This window comes from Bombina bombina, chromosome 3, assembly GCF_027579735.1.
Source record: "Bombina bombina isolate aBomBom1 chromosome 3, aBomBom1.pri, whole genome shotgun sequence".
In the NCBI taxonomy this organism is placed as follows: domain Eukaryota; kingdom Metazoa; phylum Chordata; class Amphibia; order Anura; family Bombinatoridae; genus Bombina; species Bombina bombina.
Genome location: NC_069501.1, coordinates 476887795 through 476909720, shown reverse-complemented (window position 1 = coordinate 476909720; position 21926 = coordinate 476887795). Strand labels below are relative to the sequence as shown.

Genomic DNA, 21926 nt, shown 5'->3' with positions numbered 1-21926 from the left:
GCACAATTTTTAGATGTGTTTTAACAGCAAAAGGCAACAAAGAGCATTTGCTACACTCTTTGGTAGCTCAAGATTCATAACCTAAACAGGCTCAGGAGTAGCAACGCACTAGCTGCTGACTGATGGCTGTACATATATGCCTCTTGTCATTGGTTTATCTGATGTGTTTAGATAGGTCCCAGTAGTGCATTGCTGCGCCTTTAAAAAATCATACCAGGAGAATTAAGCAAATTGGATTATCAAAGTAAATGGGAAAGTTGTTTAAAATGTTATGTTCTATCTAAACAGTCCCTTTAAAGAGGCTTTGTGCCACTCAACAATTGTATTCTTTAGCCCAGGACTAGGTGGCTAGTAGATGTATCTTTCATTGACCTGAGACAAAGTTGGACTGGAAATTAGAGTGGTCCAAGACTCCATGGCTACTGATGGACTGGTCCAGAAAACATTTATTAAAGGGATATGAAACCCAATGTAAGCTTAGGATCCAGCCCATTTTTGGTTCAGTACCCTGGGTAGCGCTTTCTAATTGGTGGCTACATTGGTGTGCTTTAATAACAGCCAAGTGAGGTATAATCTCTGCTATTTGTGTGTAACTGTTAAACAAGGCGGTAAAATAATTTTCAATTTGTGAGTAATATATAGTAGATTTGTTGCAGAGTTGTTGCTTAAACCCCTAGTCATGTGGCAATCAAGAAACACCCACCACTGCCTGAATCCCTTTGGCATTAAAGTTGCCTCCACTGACAAGATTCTGGATACATTTGCCATTTTGTTTATATGTGATACTATTATGAAAACATTGCATTTAACTGCTCTAATAGTGCATTCCATCTCAACTCTGGGTTACAGGCTATGAAAAAAAAAGTAATCATGTAATTCTCTGCTTATATCTGTTCCATTGCCTGTAATACAAAGTAAAGGGAGTGCATTTTATTAGTCTATAGGGTGGGTGGTACAGTGTCTAAATGGCTGTACCGCCTGCTACATCGTATCATGTCCACTCACTCTATGATAAATATACCCCTATATGTGGACACTGTGGGACTATTTAACCTGAGATAAGTTTTTTTGTGATTATCATATTTTTCACTTCACCTCTCATAACTGTAGGAGTATTAGAGTAATATATCTGAAATAAGCTGAGTGATTGTTCATAGATTTTTTCTTTTTAAGCACCCCTAGAGGAACTTAGATTCCTGATCTTTATTTTACTGGACAGGCAGTTAAAATACTTGGCAGTGCAGGGCTGGCATTTGGTATAAGGCAGTATGGGTAGCCGCCTTAGGTCGCACCAGCAGGGGGGCAATGAGAGCGGTACCGACTGCCGAGGATAAAATCAGATTATCTACCGCCCTGAAGCGTGATGTATGGATCATGAGACAGTGAGGGACAGACAGGGACTTAAAATATGTATTATGATATGAATGATGTAATAAGTTAATTCAATTTATTATTTATTAAATTGTTTGTTGCAGATCATTCTTTCATTAACATTTTATTATCGGCATCGCCGATCGCTGCGCCCGCTGGCTCTAGCTGGCTTCCTGCGCCTGCAACGCAACTTAGTCTACTCTTCAGTCTTCCTGTCTCTGGGCTGGCTCGACTATTGCTTGTTATAGGCTGCCTACGGGATGGGAATGTGGGCATGCCACATGTGCGTGTGGTCTCAGAGCGTGTAGGAGGTGGAGTTCACTTGCGCTGCCTGCTGCTGCCTACTAGCTATGACTCACTCTCTGAGAGCGAGGGAGAAATTGTGCGGGAGCGGGATGAACCGCCTGAATCCATGTGACATCTATGCAGCAGGGATTTTAACACCAAGATGGTCCGCTGACACTATGGATGAGTACGGGAAAGAAGCTGGATGGATGTAAAGCTGGGGCACAAGCTTCTGGTGGGGACACTATAAGTTTGTGTGGGTGTACACATGCTTCCATGTGCCGTGCAGGGAAGGATGCTGCAGAGGATGCTGGGTGGTGTATGGAGTACTGTGGCCTGTGTCTGAGACAGCTAACGCTAGGACACCAGATTGTTGAAATGGGTATTATGGGGGCAGGTCTGACACTTCTTTCTGTAACCCAAAATCCAGACCCTACAATCACTGTGCATCACTATGAGGCTTTTTGTATCACTGGGCACTTATTCCTGCTTCCCGCCTTATTAATATCACTAAGCACCTGTTTCTGTAACTAAGGGATAGCCACCGTTCCCACATCAGGGGGCACATAAGATTTGTTTTGAGCAAATGTAAAAAAATATTTTAAGTAAAGCTTAAGGATATAGGAATCGGATGTACAGAAGTTAAGTCTCTCTCTCTGTGAGAATGAATGACTTGTGCCTGGGAGTGGGACCGTGGCTGCTGGCTCACTGGGTGGTGAGAGAACCTGTTGAGATTGGTGATGGTGAATGAACCATATGTAATTGGTAATTGATGTCATATCACACACTCACTAGTGCAACACTTGTAGTTTTGTTGCTCTCAAAGTATCTCCTATGAGGTGATTATTTGTATTGGCGGTATAGGGGTAAATATTTTAGTCCCATGGGTAAATTGATAGTGTTCACTGCTTGTTACCTTGCATTACTTAGATCACAAAGTTTATTTAAGATATGTGCATGTGTGTATAAATGTGTATAAGTGTGTGTAACTGTGAATGTGTGTGTGTATAAGTGTGTGTAACTGTGAATGTGTGTGTGTATAAGTGTGTGTGTTTGTATAACTGCATGTATGTGTGTGTGTATGTGTATATAAATGTGTATAAGTGTGTGGGTGTGTATAACTGCATGTGTGTGTGTGTATAAATGTGTGTCTCTATGTATACATGTGTATAAGTGTGTTTTTCGTCTCTATAACTGCATGTGTGTGTATAAATGTGTGTGTGTGTGTATACATACAGTACATACATACACACACATACATACATACACTACTCACACACATACACACACACACGCACAATTACACACACACACTCACGCACAAATGTACCTACACACACACATACAAACACATGCACAGATTGACAGACATATGCACATGCGCACACACACACACACACAAATACATATACTACTCACACACTGGCACACACAAACACCTTGTTAGCACATCTCTGTAACAGTTTGTCAAAGACTAGAAATGGAGAGGTATGTAATTGGGGCGGGGGGGGGGGCGGCAAAATGTATCCTCTCCTGTGTGACCACAAATCCTAGTACCGGACCTGTGACAGTGGCACCTTGAGTCGAAACCCTAAGCCTAACTTGACATATAACATATTCCTGCACTCACATTGCTTTTAAGATATCATGCAAATTTATTTTTGATATTCTCCTGCAGTGCAAATATGTCTTTAGAAGCATCCCACGCAAATTTCTGTGCCATTACCATGGTATCTAGCACATCACAATAACGTCCTCTCCCGGATCGATTCTGGGATGTTGGGTGGTTGTCATAGTGATGTAATAAATAAATGGTGGCATTGCTGCTCAAATGTCATCAAGCTGCTTGCTACTAGAATTAAGGGGCCATGATACCCAAATGTTGAAACACTTGAAAGTGATACAGCATAGCTGTAAAAAGCTGACTAGAAAATATCACCTGAACATCTCTATGTAAAAAAGAAAGATATTTTACTTTAAAATGTCCTAAGTATTCAAACCCCATTGTAAAGGACTTTAAGCAGCAAAATCAGTATGTCTGTCCCAGGACAGCCAAGGGAGTGAGCTTCGTCCACACTCGTGTTATTTCCCTATTCAGTTTAAGGAAGTTCACTATGAAATCTCATGAGATTACAGTAAAAGAGTTCATGACCTCAGCACTGTTGATGCTGATTGGCTGCTGTTCATTTCTATATTTTTTAATTTTTTTTACCTGCAGCTGGGCTGCAGCTGAGTATACCTTTTTACACAGAACTTACTCTGCTGAGCTGAGGAAATTGTGAGGTAAAATATTTTCCTTTTTTACATAGAGAGGCTCAGGTGATATTTTCCTGTCAGCTTTTTACAGTTATATTGTATCAGTTTCAAGTGATTTAGCATATGAGTATTATGCCCCTTTAAGAACGGTGATGACACTTGTAACTTTAACATTTTCTGAGGAAGTGGATTAATTCCCTGAAACATCAAAAAAATAGTGCTGGAATAGAAATATATGTTTATAAATGTACACATAAACAAACAGACATATTCAATTTATGACTATTTATTCCCAAACTTTTGTTTGCCTCCATTGTGGTTTGCTGTTAATTATGCCCTTTTAATCACTTCTACAGAGGCAAACCTGGATTCACGAACTATACTTAACGGGACTGTAAAGTCAAAATTTTACTTTCATGATTCAAATCAGAATGCAATTTTAAAAAGCTTTCCAATTCACTTATATTATCAAATTTGCTTTGTTCTCTTGGTTTTCTTTTGTTGGAAACGATACCTTGCTAGGCTTAGAAGCAACAATGCACTACTAGGAGGTATCTGCTGATTGGTGGCTGCACATATATGCCTCTTGTCATTGGTTTGTGTTCAGATAGCTCCCAGTAGTGTATTGCTGCTCCTTCAACAGAAGGAAAGTAAGAAAATGAAGCATACTTGTAAATAGTAGTAAAGGGGAAATTTGCTTAAAATTGCAGGCTGTACCTGAATTGTGTAAGAAAAATATTAAGTTTCATATGTCTGTAAAGACACAAGCACATGCGTAAAATATTTGTGACCTTCAATGCAGTGAAAATATAGGGACTTAAAGGGACAGTCTACACCAGAATTTTTATTGTTTAAAAAGATAGATAATCCCTTTATTACCCATTCCCCAGTTTTGCATAACTAGCACAGTTATATTAATACACTTTTACCTCTGTGATTACTTTGTATCTAAGCCTCTGCAGACTGCCCTCTTATTTCAGTTCTTTTGACAGACTTGCATTTTAGCCAATCAGTGCTGACTCCTAGCTAACTTCACGGGCGTTAGCACAATGTTATCTATATGGCACACATGATCTAATGCCCTCTAGTGGTGAAAAACTGTCAAAATGCATTCAGATAAGAGGCAGACTTTAAGGGCTATGCAATTAGCATATAAGCCTACTTAGGTTTAGCTTTCAACTAAGAATACAAAGAGAACAAAGCAAAATTGATGATACAAGTAAATTGGAAAGTTGTTTAAAATGACATGCCCTATCTGAATCATGAAAGTTTATTTTTTACTAGACTGTCCCTTTAATATAAAAAAGCAAAAACTACAGACTTTGGCGTCTTGTCAAGGACAGAAAGGCCTTCTTCCAAGGTTGGTCCTGGAGACGTTGTTCTATTTACTCTATGTATTATAGTCTGCCCGACACAAATTCACAATTCTCAGATTAAATAAAGGGAAGCTGTCCAAGAGAGAGATGCCACAACGCCGCTAAACATACAACAATGAATAGACAGCTAATCAAGGAAAATATTTCATGAAAAACAAAAAAACATTTATGCACATGTATAAATCAATTCTGTGCTTCTTGGCTAGAATTTGTCCTGTGAAAATGGGAAATGTCATCCACAAAGATATATCATCTTTATTAAATGTAGTATGTTTGTCAGTAGATATGTGTTAAAGGGACAAGTCATTTTATTCTTTGTTGCGTCTAATCATTTTAAAATGTATTTTATTTTTATTTTCATAAAATGGATTTTTCTTTACTGAGATTTTTTTTTCATGCTTGGAGTATTTACTGTACAACAACCAGTGAGAAGAAACCAGTCCTTAAAGGGATAGTCAACACCAAAATTGTTCTTGTTTAAAAAGATAGATAACGCCTTTAATACCCTTTCCCCAGTTTTGCACAATCAACATTGTTATATCAATATACTTTATGCCATTTAAACCTCTACATTTCTATCTGTTTCTAAGCTACTGCAGACAGCCTATTATCACATGCTTTTGACAACAAGAGACTGCTAATCCATGTGGGCCATATAGATAACATTGTGCTCAAGCCTGTGGAGTTGTGCAGGTCACAGCACTAATTGGATAAAATGCAAGTCAATAGATAATACATAAATAGCTGTGTTATCAGGGGGCAGTCTGCAGAGGCTTAGATACAAGGTAATCACAGAGGTAAAAAGTATGATAATATAACCATGTTGGCAGTGCAAAACTGGGGAATGGGTAATAAAGGGATTATCTATATTTTTAAACAATAAATATTTTGGGGAAGTCTGTCCCTTTAAGGCCCAGTTGCACTTCCTGCTAGTTACAAAATTAAAATAAATAGCTTTAATTAATTAAAATAATATATATATATGTAGACACACACACATATATACTGTATATATATTTATATTATTGTTTAAATGGTGCTCTTTCATGTGCATGTTAGAAAAGTTTAGAGTTGTATGACCCTAGAAAATAAAGAGAAATGCCAAACAAGAAATATAATTTAGCCATTAGATAAAATTGAGGCAACCTGTCATTGGAGGCGAGGGAGGAAGACTACTAGGAATAGGTGCATTAAAATAGAGTTGTGATCTGACTTACACAGCTTTCAGTATTAGGTTACTTGTTATGATTTTCTTTTTGTGTGATTTTTTCCTATGGTTATTTACTTAGCAATGCACACTTACATGACTCCCACAGTGGTCTCAGAGTCCACTTCAATTCTTCCATGGAGCGGAAAGAAGTAAATATAGGGTGGCCCGCTGACAGACACACTAAACATTATTCATACGTCTTATGTGTCTACAGTATGTTGACAGTTAAATTCAGTTCTCATGTAAAGTGAAAGCAAAGTTCATATCAGTTGTGCACCGCAGTTGTGTGTGTACATATAAATATATAACATGAGATTTCCACTAGTCCCAGACAAAGTAAGAAATTGGAGCAGGTGACTAAGAAACATAATTTTTGCCTATCTTTAATATTGAGTGGATTAGTAACCTTTCCCCCTGGATTTATAACTTTTATCCCCTCGCTAGTAAACTATAGTAATATTTTGCCACCCCTGTGTGTTTGTGTATATATATTTATATGTATATACAGTATCCCACAAAAGTGAGTAAACCCCTCGCATGTTTGTAAATATTTTATTATATCTTTTCATGTGACAACACTGAAGAAATGACACTTTGCAACAATGTAAAGTAGTGAGTGTACAGCCTGTATAACAGTGTAAATGTGCTGTCCCCTCAAAATAACTCAATACACAGCCATTAATGTCTAAACCGTTAGCAACGAAATTGAGTACACCCTAAGTGGAAATGTCCAAATTGGGCCCAAAGTGTCAATATTTTGTGAGCCACCATTATTTTCCAGCACTGCCTTAACCCTTTTGGGCATGGAGTTCATCAGAGCTTCACAGGTTGCCACTGGAGTCCTCTTCCATGACAACCTCCATGACAACATCACAAAGCTGGTGGATGTTAGAGACCTTGTGCTCCCCCACCTTCCATTTGAGCATGCCCCCAGAGACTCAATAGGGTTTAGGTCTGGAGACATGCTTGGCCAGTCCATCACCTTTACCCTCAGCTTCTTTAGCAAGGCAGTGGTTGTCTTGGAGGTGTGTTTGGGGTCTTTATCATGTTGGAATACTGCCCTGCGGCCCAGTCTCCGAAGGGAGGGGATCATGCTCTGCTTCAGTATGTCACAGTACATGTTGGCATTCATTATTCCCTCAATAAACTGTAGCTCCCCAGTGCCGGCAGCACTCATGCAGGCCCAGACGATGACACTCCTACCACCATGCTTGACTGTAGACAAGACACACTTGTCTTTGTACTCCTCATTTGGTTGCCGCCACACACGCTTGACACCATAAGAACCAAATAAGTTTATCTTGGTCTCATCGGACGACATGACATGGTTCCAGTAATCCATGTCCTTAGTATGCTTGTCTTCAACAAACTGTTTGCGGTCTTTACTGAATCATCTTTAGAAGAGACTTCCTTCTGGGACAACAGCCATGCAGACCAATTTGATGCAGTGTGCGGAGTATGGTCTGAGCACTGACAGGCTGACCCCCCACCCCTTCAACCTCTGCAGCAATGCTGGCAGCACTCATACATCTATTTCCCAAAGAGAACCTCTGGATATGACGCTGAGCACGTGCACTCAACTTCTTTGATCAACCATGGTGAGGCCTGTTCTGAGTGGAATATAGATCAAATGTATAGAGGCGCTGGTCTTGAATCTCGTATATATTGACGTGCACACTGAAGAAAGAAACTTAACTTGTGATTTGCAGGAGTTGACAACAAAATAATGTGCAGTATACTCACTCCGAAAAATTTCAGAGTTCAGCTTCTTCAAAATGATCTTTGTCCCAGTTTCCCACACTGTGCTTTAGTATTCCGATAAATTGGGAATCCGGCTCCTCAAAAGGTGATAGGTAGCTTTAAATTACTTCCAAGAAAGGCAGCAAAATACTTGTTGTAGCAAACAAATATTTATTAAAACATGGTTAAAAGGCTCTTTTTTATCTTGGCTCTACGCTTTTCAACGATTGAATCGTCTTTTTCAAGATCAGTAAAAAAACAATTGGAAGTGCTGCCTTTGGAGTATTACAGGTGTATTTATACAGGTAATCATTGTTCCTGTTCCGGTGATAAACATCGGAATAGGACTCACAAATAAAACATTTTAATTTTTATTTTTATCCCCATCCGATTGCTTTTTGAGAGTGATGCATTTTTTGTATATGCTTAAGCTATTTCGCTCAAAATCTCAATAATTAGCCAAATCGGATCGGTATAAATGAAAAAATTATTTAGCCAATCAAAATGGAGTAATGATGAAGTTCCCTTTCGAGTCCCGATTCTGTATAGTTCCCTTTAAGGTCCGCCAGACGATACGTGATCATGTGTTCCCATCCGACCAATCAGGTGGACAGCGTTGTTCCAGATACTTTATATGTGAAAAGCTGGTTCCGGTTTTGTCCGATCAGTTCTGTACCACATGTCTCAGATTGACCAATCTCTTTGTGAGCGATGTTTTCACTATATTCCCATGGTAGCCGATACTTTGAATTTTCTCTAAGGGGTATGTAATGGAAAGTGCAGGTCACTTTGGATCGTGTACATTTAAACACAAAAACGATTGTAATAAAATCACTTGTTTAACAAAATACCTTAGAATTCAATATCTGATATTTTAACATGAATGGTCATTGATTCTAACTATAATATTGGAGAATTCTAACCAATAAGATTTTAGTCTCCTTCATACTAATGCAACATGGACTCAAATATAGATTTTGAACATTTTGATATCAAATATAGATTTTGAACATTTTGATATCAAATATAGATTTTGAACATTTTGATATCAAATATAGATTTTGAACATTTTGATATTTTGAAACAATTCTATTTTAACATAAAACAAAATTCTACATCCATGACTACATAAAATATACTATAAAATAATGTTTAAATATGAAATTAATACTTTTGTATAAATCAATTAAAATAAATTAAAATCAAATAAACCAGATAAAATTGAACATGCCGATATATAGTTTCTCCATATTGAATTAGATGAATGCTGCCACTCTAATATCTTTATTTAAACCATAGTGTCCATATGTTTTTAATGTGTGTATCCACCATAGTTCTCTTTTATTGAGTTCTTTTTCTATCTCCCCCCCTCTCCAATGCAATGAAACTTTTTCTATGCCAATCCATGATAGATGTTTTTTATCATATAGTGGGCAATTGTTGTAGTGTAAGGGAACACCATGATCTTCTTTCTCTTTTTCAATTTTATTGAGGTGTTCTAGTATGCGTGTCTTTACAAATCTTGAAATTTGACCTAAATACTGGATCTGACAGTTACACTGAAGTAAATAAATTGTATTTTTAGTTTTACAAGTAATGAAATCTTTTATCGTGCAAACTGTTTGCGGTCTTTACTGAATCATCTTTAGAAGAGGCTTCCTTCTGGGACAACAGCCATGCAGACCAATTTGATGCAGTGTGCGGAGTATGGTCTGAGCACTGACAGGCTGACCCCCCACCCCTTCAACCTCTGCAGCAATGCTGGCAGCACTCATACATCTATTTCCCAAAGAGAACCTCTGGATATGACGCTGAGCACGTGCACTCAACTTCTTTGATTAACCATGGTGAGGCCTGTTCTGAGTGGAACCTGTCCTGTGAAACCGCTGTATGGTCTTTCCCACCGTGCTGCAGCTCAGTTTCAGGGTCTTGACAATCTTCTTATAGCCTAGGCCATCAATTCTTTTTTTCAGATCCTCAGAGAGTTCTTTGCCATAAGGTGCCATGTTGAACTTCCAGTGACCAGTATGAGAGAGTGTGAGAGCGATAACACCAAATTTTACACACCTACTTCCCATTCACACCTGAGACCTTGTAACACAAACGAGTCACATGACACCGGGGAGGGAAAATGGCTAATTGGGCCCAATTTGGACATTTGCACTTAGGGGTGTACTCACTTTTGTTGCCAACGGTTTAGACAGTAATGACTGTGTGTTGAGTTATTTTGAGGGGACAGCACATTTACACTGTTATACAGGCTGTACACTCACTACTTTACATTGTAGCAAAGTGTCATTTCTTCAGTGTTGTCACATGAAAAGATATAATAAAATATTTACAAACATATGAGGGGTGTACTCACTTTTGTGGGATACTGTGTATATATATATATATATATATATATATATATATATATATATATATATATATATATATATATGTCTATCTATGTGTGTGTTTGTGTGTGTGTTTTACTAATCTAAAACTAATGGACTAGTGGGCTATTTCTACACTACTTTAATTGTGTGGAAATATATAAAAAAAAATAATCTACACAATTTGATAAATGCACACACTAGAGTCTTCTTTCTGATAACAATTTTTTGAAGTCTTATAATGATGTGTAGGATTTGTAAATGGCTGTATGTTATTTTTATGTTAAGACAGGAACCTAAAGAGCAAAGGGCTTAATTTTCACTAGTCCACTGTAGGTAAAACCTAATTTCCTACCCTTCTGATTTTTTTACTTACTTAATCAGCTGAGCAGTCCAGGTCCATTTTCACTGAGTGATTATTAATAGTGATATTGTCCATCCATGGATGAGGGATAGATAGATAGATCGGTAGATAGATGTATGGATAGATAGATAGATAGATAGATAGATAGATAGATAGATAGATAGATAGATAGATAGATAGATAGATAGATAGATAGATAGATAGATAGATAGATAGATAGATAGATGTATGGATTAATAGATAGATAGATAGATAGATAGATAGATAGATAGATAGATAGATAGATAGATAGATAGATAGATAGATGGATAAATAGATTGATAGCTAGATAGATGTATGGATAGATAGATAGATGTATGGATAGATGGATAGATAGATGGATAAATAGATAGATAGATGTATGGTTAAATAGATTGATAGATAGATAGATAGATAGATAGATAGATAGATAAATGGATAACTAAATAAATAGATAGATAGCTTTACACATATTATACTTTGTGAATGTGATCACCCGAATCTTTATTAAAAGTTTAGAAATAATTACCAATATTTGTATCGTTAATACGAAATTAAAAGTTAAATCCCAAACTGAACAAAAAAATAACTGAACCTGTAGATACTTTCACCCCTGCTGGCTCATCAGTGATCAAAATCTTAAATAAAAATAATAATCCAAAACCCCTAAAGGCTTTTTGTGTAAGCGTCACAACCTATTTACAGTTGTCTGCAAGCTGGCAATATGCCTGTGCAAACTATTTTTTTTAACTTGCCTTGACCCAATATACATTTATAAAACCTGCAGCATGCTCAAAATAAATGCAAACAGATGAAACATAAACGGTCTGTGGCATTTAGATAACAACTGGTTCCTTATATTGTTATACTTATCTTAGGGTCCTTTTCTCATCCTCCCAGATCACCTGTTTTTACTTAAAGGGACATTGTACTGTAAAATTGGTTTCCTCATAATATCTTTCTAATAACTTTTTACACCAGCTGCAGAGTATAAAATGTATCAGAAATTCCTCCTTTAAAGTAACAGTCAAGTCAAAATTAAACTTTATTGATTCAGATAGAGCATGAAATTTTAAATAACTTTCAAATGTACTTTTATCATCAAATTTGCTTTGTTCTCTTGGTATTCTTTGTTGAAGGCTAAATCTAGGTAGGCTCAAACTGATTTCTGAGCTGTTGAAGGCCACCTCTTATCTCAGTGCATTTTGACAGTTTTTAAACAGAAAGACAATGCTAGTTCATGTGTGCAATACACATAACATTGCGCTCCACTTGTAATTTAGCCCTTTATTGTCTGTTTTATATCTGTCCCTAACTGTCCTCAGCAGAACAGAGAGAAGGGAAACCTACGTTTTAACATGACTGCACCCATTCCCTTTTTAGAAACTAATGTACAGGTATAAATCCATAAACCTGGAATTTCAAAATTCAAAATGATTCTGAAATACAGACTTTTTCATATATACACACAGTATGAGGCCGAATTATCAAAGGCCTTGCGGACCTGATCCGACAGTGCGGATTGGGTCCGCAAGACCTCGCTGAATGCAGAGATCAATACGCTCTCTGTATTCAGCATTGCACCAGCAGCTCACAAGAGACTGCAGACTTGCGGCCAAGCGGCCACCAGCAGGGGGTGTCAATCAACCCGATCATACTCCATCAGGTTGAATTCCGGCGATTCATGTCCACCTCATCAGAGCAGGCGGACAGGGTTATGGAGCAGCGGTCTTTGTGACCGCAGCTTCAAACTGCTGTTTCTACCTTTAGGCTGCATGTATAAGATGTATTATGACATGTAATTAGTGCCTAAATGACATTAGATATTATTGTTTATATTTGGGGGCCGATTTACCCGATCGTATCCAATCGGGCTGATTGCTGTCTGCCGCCTCAAAGGTGGCGGACGAGTTAAGGAGCGGCGGACCTGAAGCGGAGTGGGTCGGAAGCAGCTTCCGCTGCTTTATAAATCGACCCCTAAGTACCACCCCCTCTCCAAACTGTATTCCAGAATCCAAACTAATCTGAAATTCAAACCTTTTTGCAGTCTCAAGCAGTTTGGATTAAAGGGACACTAAACCCAAATTTTTTCTTTCATGATTCAGATAGAGCATGCAATTTTAAGCAACTTTCTAATTTACACTTATTATAATTTTTTCATCATTCTCTTGCTATCTTTATTTAAAAAGCAAGAATGTAAAGTTTAAAAGCCGACCTATTTTTGGTTCACAACCTGGGTTGTCCTTGCTGATTGGATAGCACCAATAAACAAGTGCTGTCTAGAGCTCTGAACCAAAAATCGTCTGGCTCCTTAGCTTACATGCATTCTTTTTCAAATAAAGATAGCAAGAGAACAAAGAAAAATTGATAATAGGAGTAAATTAGAAAGTTGCTTAAAATTGTATGCTCTATCTGAATCATGAAAGAAAAAATTTGGGTTTAGTGTCCCTTTAAGGGTTTTGTACCTGTAGTTTATAGAAATTAAAACTTTACTCCTATTTCTTCAATATTTAAACAACTAACAACGTTGTAAAAAAATACATATGCATACTGTTCTCAGGCTAATCTTTGGTTTGAATATATCATTATATCTAGCATGCATTTAAGGGTTTTATTTATGCACTTAGCAACCTACTTTTATTATTTATTTTACCTGCTTTTACTGTAATTTAAATATGACTATTTTATTTTTTTCCACTCTCCCAGAGAGACTGCAGTGCATTCTGCAGAATTCAGACCACTGACATGCTGCAAAGTTATTGCTTGATATTACAGGAGCTCATTTACACCTTACCCCTAATTGGCCACAGCAAAATAGAAAAGATAAATAACAATCACGAGACTTTTCACATGGCATGTCCATAGAGTGTGTCCCTAGATTGCAATACAATGCAGATATTGCTAACAAAATAAGTGTTAAAGGGACAGTCAACACCAGAATTTTGTTGTTTAAAAAGAAAGATAATCCCTTTATTACCCATTCCCCAGTTGTGCATAACCAACAGAGTTATAATAATATACTTTTTACCTCTGTGATTACCTTGTATCTAAGCCTCTGCAGACTGCCCCCTTATTTCAGTTCTTTTGACAGACATGCATTTTAGCCAATCAGAGCTCACTCCAGGGTAACTTCACATGCATGAGCTCAATGCTATCTATATGAAACACATGAACTAATGCCCTCTAGTGGTCAAAATGCATTCATATTAGAGGCAGTCTTCAAGGTCTAATAAATTAGCATATGAACCTCCTAGAATTAGCTTTCAATTAAGAATACCAAGAGAACAAAGCAAAATTGAAGATAAAAGTAAATTGGAAAGATGTTTAAAATTACATGCCCTATTTAAACCATGAATGTTTTTTTGGGACTTGACTGTCCCTTTAAAGGGACATGAAACCCAAAAAATGTCTTTCATGATTTAGGTAGAACATACAATTTTAAACAACTTTCTAATTTACTTTTATTATTTTATTTGCTTCCTTCTCTTGTTATCCTTTCCTGAAAAGTTTATCTAGGAAAGCTCAGGAGCAGCAAAGAACCTAGGTTCTAGCTGCTGATTGGTAACTGCATATATATTGCAATTGTCATTGGCTCACTCTTGTGTTCAGTTAGAAACCAGTCGTGCATTGCTGCTCCTTTAACAAATGATACCAAGAGAATGAAGCAAATTTGATAATAGAAGTAAACTGGAAAGTTGTTAAAATTGTATGTTCTGCCTAAATCATGAGAGAACATTTTTGGGTTTCATGTCCCTTTAAATGTTTTACAATAATGCAATGTGTATGCAAATTTTTTTATTAATTTCCAGTGCATATATAAAAACAACTTTCATGTCCCTTTAAAGTATATAAAAGCAAAAAATAAAATTTCATGATTCAGAAAGAGCATGCAACTTTAAGACACTTTTAAATGTACATCTGTTATCAAATATACTTAGTTATCTTAGTATTCTTTGTTGAATAGCATACCTAGGTAGCCTCAGGAGCATCAATCTACTGGAGGCTAGCTGCTGATTGGTGGCTACACACATTTCTTTTTTCATTGACTCACCATATGTGTTCAGCTCATTTTCAGTAGTGCATTCATGTTAAAGGGACAGTACACTGTAAAATTGTTTTTATATTAATGTATTTTCAATGACCAGCTGCAGAGTATAAAATGTATGAGAAATTGCATTTTCAGGTTTATTTGTGTATATGAATGAGCTGGTTTTGTGTTTTTAAACCACAGCCTATTACAATGGGCTGAGCTTCAAGCTAATATCAGATCTCTTTATGTTATCACTTTGTGTACACACACTTGCTTCCTTATCTTATATTTGTCTGGAAAACTAAAGCTTAATACATAGAGAAAACAAAGGAAAATTATAATTTTATTACTTAACTATCATGCCCCCCACTAAGAGTGTAATCTCTTCTACTGGCTGTGTTTACTTAGGCTATTCAATAGAAATACTCCAGTATAGAAAATTTCAGTATAGGTTGGGATACCACAGGCTAAATCAGCTATTTCAAAGGCCAAAATAGGGCTAAAGGAGCTACTTGTAAACAATTTAACACACTGCAGCAGGTAAAATGAATCATTTAAGAACAATTTAAATGGGAGACATTTTTTGGACGAACTGTCCCTTTTTAAGGAGGTGGCATTGCAGGGGTTAAACACATATAATAGAATTAAAGGGACACTCAATCAAAATTAAACTTTCATTATTCAGAGAGCGTATGCCATTTTAAACAACTTTGCAATTTACTTCCATTAACTAAATGTGCACAGCCTTTTTATATTTCAACTTTTGGAGTCACCAGCTCCTACTGAGCATGTGCAAGAATAAGTGTGTATGCATTTGTGAATGGCTGATGGCTGTCACATGGTATGTGTATGCATTTGTGATTGGCTGATGGCTGTCACATTGTACAGGGGGAGTGGAAAAAGACACATAACTTTTAAAATTGTCAGAAAAAAAATCTACTACTCATTTTAAGTTCAGACTAAGTGCTATTGCATTGTCTTGTTATCTTGCATTTGTTGATTATGCAAATCAACTGTGTTGACTGGTCCTTTAAACATATTAGAACTTCTTAATTTTGCACTTCTTTGTGACTTTTCTTTAAAAGGACATAAAACAAATTATTTTATGATTTAGATAGAACATACAATATATATATTTTTTTATTTTACGTCTATTATCAATTTTTATTTGTTTTCTTGGTATCGTTTGTTGAAAAGCTGTAAGGTAAGCTCAGAAGCGTGTATGCGCCTGCAGCAATATATAGCAGCAGTGTTGCAAGAGTGTTATACATTAGCAAGAGCACTAGATGGCAGCACTATTTCCTGTCATGCAGTACTTCAGGCGTGTGCACGCTACCTATCTAGAAATCTCTTTAACAAACAATAACATGAGAATGAAGCAAATTTGAAGATAAAAGTAATTTCTTATTAAATATGTAAATCTCTCTCTGCAGTTACGCTGCTGTATACCAAGAGCTGGAGCAAATGATCCGCAGCGCTGACGTTCAGGAGGACTTACGATGGTTCAGAGCGTCACATGGCCCCGGAATGCATATGAATTGGCCACAGTTTGAAGTGAGTAAAAACCAGAGATAGGTACATTGACTTGTTATTTAGGGTTTATTGCAGGCATTTATTTTTTAAAGAGGCTCCATTCTATACATATGCACGTTTTGATCTCTTTATATTTAGCACACACAAAAGATGACACTGAAAAAAACTTCATGAACAACGTAGATTCTATCTTGTAAAGTCTGTCTTAGAGGGTGTGGAAGAGAGAGAAAGAGAGGGGGAGAAAGAGAGAGAGAAAGAGGGGAGAAAGAGATGAGAGAGAGAGAGAGAGAGAGAGAGAGAGAGAGAGAGAGAGAGCGGGGAGGGATTAAGAGATAGAGAGGAAGAGGGAGATAGAGGAAGGGGAGAGAGAATGAATGAGACAGGGGGTGAGAGAGCAAGAGAGAAATAGTGGAAGAGGAGAGAGAATGAAAGAGAGAGAGAGAGGGTGTGAGAGACCAAGAGGGGGGAGAGAAAGGGAGGTAGAGGAAGGGAAGAGAGAATGAAAGAGAGAGAGAGAGAGAGAGAGAGAGAGAGAGAGAGAGGGTGTGAGCGACCAAGAGGGGGGAGAGAAAGGGAGATAGAGGAAGGGGAGAGAGAATGAAAGAGAGAGGGTGTGAGAGAGCAATAGGGGGGAGAGAGAGAGAGAGAGAGAGAGAGAGAGAGAGAGGGAGAAAAAAGGAAGGGGAGAGAGAATGAAAGATAAAGGGGGTGAGAGAGCAAGAGGGGGGGGGAGGGAGATAGAGGAAGGGGAGAGAGAATGAAAGAGAGAGAGAGAGAGGGTGTGAGCGACCAAGAGGGGGGAGAGAAAGGGAGATAGAGGAAGGGGAGAGAGAATGAAAGAGAGAGGGTGTGAGAGAGCAATAGGGGAGAGAGAGAGAGAGAGAGAGAGAGAGAGAGAGGGAGAAAAAAGGAAGGGGAGAGAGAATGAAAGAGAAAGGGGGTGAGAGAGCAAGAGGGGGGGGGGAGGGAGATAGAGGAAGGGGAGAGAGAATGAAAGAAAGAGGGGGTGAGAAAGCAATAGGGGGGAGAGAGAGAGAGAGAGAGAGAGAGAGAGAGGGAGATAGAGGAAGGGGAGAGAGAATGAAAGAGAAGAGAGAATGAAAGAGAAAGGGGGTGAGAGAGCAAGAGGGGGGAGATAGAGGAAGGGGAGAGAGAATGAAAGAGAAGAGAGAATGAAAGAGAAAGGGGGTGAGAGAGCAAGAGGGGGGGAGATAGAGGAAGGGGAGAGAGAATGAAAGAAAGAGGGGGTGAGAAAGCAATGGGGGAGAGAGAGAAAAAGGGAGATAGAATAGACGAAGGGGAGAGAGAATGAAAGAGAAAGGGGATGAGAGAGCAAGAGGGGGAGAGAGAGACAGGAAGATAGACTAAAAGGAGAGAGAATGAAAGAGAGAGGGATGAGAGAGCAAGAAGGGGAGAGAGAGAGAGAGAGAGGGGGGGGGGGGAGATGGACAAAAAGAAGAGAGAATGAAAGAGAGAGGGGGTGGGAGCAAGAGGGGAGAGAGGTGGAAGAAATAAAGCAAGATATTTGGATGGAAACAGAGGACAGAAACTACATGAAGCTTGGAACAAGGAATAAAAAACAATAAAGGAGGCATTAGTACAAACTGACAGGGATGTGTATCTCTTCTCATTGTAACCATATACTCATCTGTTCCCTAGGAGTGGAATCCAGATGTCACTCATACCATTAATCGCAGAGAAAAAACTCGAAAGGTAGAGGGAGCTGTCCTGACCAATGTGGCAGCGACTTCAGAGACCAGCTCACTTGGAGGTGACCGGGGCAGGTGAGAGAGACTATAGGGGCTGACAGAGAAAGCTATAGGGTAGAAGAAGCAGAAGAGAAACACCAGAGGAACAAACTGGCTAGGGGGAAGAGTAAATGGGCAGTTAAAGGGACAGTAAAGTAAAAAGTAAACAACTTTTCAATTTGCTTCATTCTCCTTTGCTGCAGAGTATAGCTAGGTATGCTTAAGAGCAGTAATACTCTACTGGGAGCTAGCTGGTGGGTGATCGGTTGCTACTGACATGTGCCTCTTGTCACTGGCTGACCAGATGGGTTCACCTAGCTCCTAGTAGTACTTTGCTGCTCCTGAGCCTACACTTCAACAAAGGATATCAAGAGAATTAAGAACATTTGATAACAGAAGTAAGTTGGAAAATTGTTTAAAATTACATGCTGTCCAAGGCCAAACCCTAACATATATAAACCATAGATATAGATAGTTAGATAGATAGAAAAATATGTTGTTAACCCCTCCAAATAGAGCAAGTAGTGGGGGTAATTTGTCAACAAAAAATAAATGCAGCAAAATAGCTAATAATGTATTCAGAAAGTTGTCACACTTGGCTGATATGTTAATGTATTGCAAAAGTATCCTAATTACACACTGTATTATGTCCTTTTATGGATAGATAGATAGATACATTATAGATATATAGATAGATAGATAGATAGATAGATAGATAGATGATAAGCATTTTATGGTATGGAAAGCTTTTCTAAAAATTGTAATTTACAGTATATATAAATATATCCATGCATTTCCGACATTCACAGTGTTAGCAGTTACGATCGTGCTCATCCCTATACTACCGATTGGTCAGATGACGAGGGAGGTAACAGCCCGTATCCGTCTGGAGACTCAAATGGAGGAGCCAATTCTCTGGAGGAAGATGTGACAGTACGTGTGCGCGTCCGAGCACTCTATGACTACGAGGGTCAAGAGCAAGATGAACTGACTTTCAAAGCAGGTATAGAATATTAAAGTGTCAATTGATTTGTACTTAAAGAGGTTTGATACTCATAGTTGGAACAATTTAACTCATGGCGTGATAAGGTGCAAGGTGCATAGTTTTCATATATTTGCCTTCTAATGGCCATAACTAGTATGTTGAGTACAAGCCACAACACAATTAAAATTCTGGCCCATGCAGTTAGAGCTGTGCAGACTTCTGTGTTTTGCTCCACAGAGGATGGCTGCGGCACCCGCTCTCCTCATTTTGCATTCAAAGCACTATTACACAGGACTGCTCATTGAAGTAAGATACTGAGGCCTATTTATCAAAGGTCTTGCGGACCTGATCCGACAGTGCGGATCAGGTCCGCAAGACCTCGCTGAATGCGGAGAGCAATACGCTCTCCGTATTCAGCATTGCACCAGCGCGCTGGTGCCACTCCGCCCCCTGCAGACTTGCGGCCAATGGGCTGCCAGCAGGGAGGTGTCAATCAACCCGATCGTACTCGATCGGGTTCAATTGTGGCCATTCCTGTCCGCCTGCTCAGAGCAGGCAGTCAGGGTTATGGAGCTGCTTCATAACTGGAGTTTCTGGCGAGTCTGAAGACTCGCCAGAAACACGGGCCCACAAGCGCCATACGGAGCTTGATAAATGGGCCTCATTATCTTCATTATAAGACCACTAAAGGCAGTAGAATTGCATAATTAACAAGTGCATAATAAAAAGACAATGAATTAACATCTACTCTGAATTTCAAATCAGTAGATTGTTTTTCTAGCAGATTTATTTCTTCTATTTTACGGCCTCCTCTACCTGGTAACAGACATCAGCCAATCACAGACTAGCATATGTATACCCTGTGAGCCTGCGCACATGCTCAGTAGGATCTTGTTCCCCAGAAAGTGTGTGTATAAAAAGACTGTGCAAAATTTGATAATGGAAGTAAATTGAAAAGTGTCTTAAAACTGTATGCTGTATCTGAATTATAAAACTTTATTTTGACTTGAGTGTCCCTTTAAAAATAGAAAGCGGATGTCAGATCTATACAGCAGTGTAGTAATAGACTGGAGAGGTCAAATGAGAATTGGAGCTTAAGTTGACTATGGGAAGTCCAGGCGTTATTGGTCACAGGTGGTAACTGAACATACTTTCTATTCTGTTTGATCACCCTGCCTCATCAGTGATCATACGATAAGCCAAATGACAGTTCTTGAAATAAATGACCTTTCTCTCTCTCCTCAGGTGATGAGCTGACTAAGCTGGAGGATGAAGATGAACAGGGATGGTGTAGAGGACAACTGGACACCGGGCGGCAAGGCCTGTACCCAGCAAATTATGTGGAGCATATTTAAACACCTGACCTGAGCCACCCAATCGCACGTCTCCCCTCCACGAGAAATTCCTCCCCCACCAGTCATTCCTCACATTTTCCAACAAAGCAGGTGGGACCAGAAGAGGGAGGGTAAGGTAGCCCAAGGCTGGACCCGTGTCTGTTCGTGTTATCTTCTCCCCTCTTGAGCCCTGCAAAACCATAAATTCCTCAAACCTTCCTTTAAAATGTATATTACTCTGGTCCATAGTTACCATTTGTTATTTTTTTAAATTGCCACTACAAGGGGGAGTGACACTGAAAATTTAGGGAGTCATTAAAATATTAATTATAATGTATTATGATTTGTGGTACCTTTTTGGTGCCTGAGGTCAATTTATGCACTGTAAGAAAAACTTGTGGGCTTCAATAATACTTGACTATATAATCTCCATTAAACGTAATTAAATTATGGATGGATGAAACAATTAAAGGGCCAGTGGAAGAGAAAACCAGACAAACAACTTAGACTAATAACTGAGCATAACTTGAAAAGGTGAGTCTAGCCTGATCCAGTAATATAACTCTAAGACAGAACTTTAGAGGGGATCGGGAGGTGGTCAAAATGTAGGCTCAACATGTCTGTGGCAGCAATTTTAGCCAATCACAGAGTTTTAAATTCAGTTTGGCTGGGATTAGTCAACTCTCATGTCCCATGGTCTATCATAGTGGTCCTTCTAGGGGAGGGGAAAACTAACCGGAGAGCTTAATTACTATAATGTGGAGAGATTAAGTCTGTTTATTAACATAAACATCTTGCAACTGTCAGAGAACTGAATTCCTGGAAGTGCTTCAGGGAAAGGAGTGAGTTTAATATACATCCTGTAGCAGACTGAGCCAATCAAAAAACTCTGTTTGGAAAAGCAGTGAAGGTCCATATCGATAGCCTGAGCCAATCAGGGTACTCTGTGTCTGATTTTGTTGGCAAGAAAAGAGTCTGGGTTGAGCCTTGACAGATCCTTGTACATGACATATTTAATTTAAAGTTATATAAATAAATAAATATATATATATGTAACCTTGGTATGTCTCATGTCTACTTTTTATCTAAGCAAATTGCAAAGATTATTTGTTAATTTCTAAGATGTTTTCTAAAGCATTTGCACAGAACAGAAGAGAAGGGTTCTAATACAGAACTGTGTAGCCAGTGTCAGTAGCACGGTTGTTAATATGTGTCCTCAAACCACACATACATTATCTGCATATAAATTACTTTGAAGGGGCATGGAAGTCAAAATGAATCAAAGTATCTGCATTTCA

General features: G+C 38.4%; 1 protein-coding gene across 1 annotated transcript in view; it reads left to right on the top strand.

The window, feature by feature from the left end:
- PACSIN1 (protein kinase C and casein kinase substrate in neurons 1) overlaps positions 1 to 21689 on the top strand; it is an 86139-nt gene extending 64450 nt beyond the window's left edge. The window contains exons 6-9 of the mRNA XM_053704717.1: positions 16462 to 16582; positions 18221 to 18345; positions 19119 to 19312; positions 20540 to 21689. Of these exons, the coding sequence (XP_053560692.1) occupies positions 16462 to 16582; positions 18221 to 18345; positions 19119 to 19312; positions 20540 to 20649 (550 nt within the window). The 3' untranslated portion in view covers positions 20650 to 21689. The remainder of the gene's footprint in view (positions 1 to 16461; positions 16583 to 18220; positions 18346 to 19118; positions 19313 to 20539) is intronic.
- Positions 21690 to 21926: the final 237 nt, after the last annotated feature.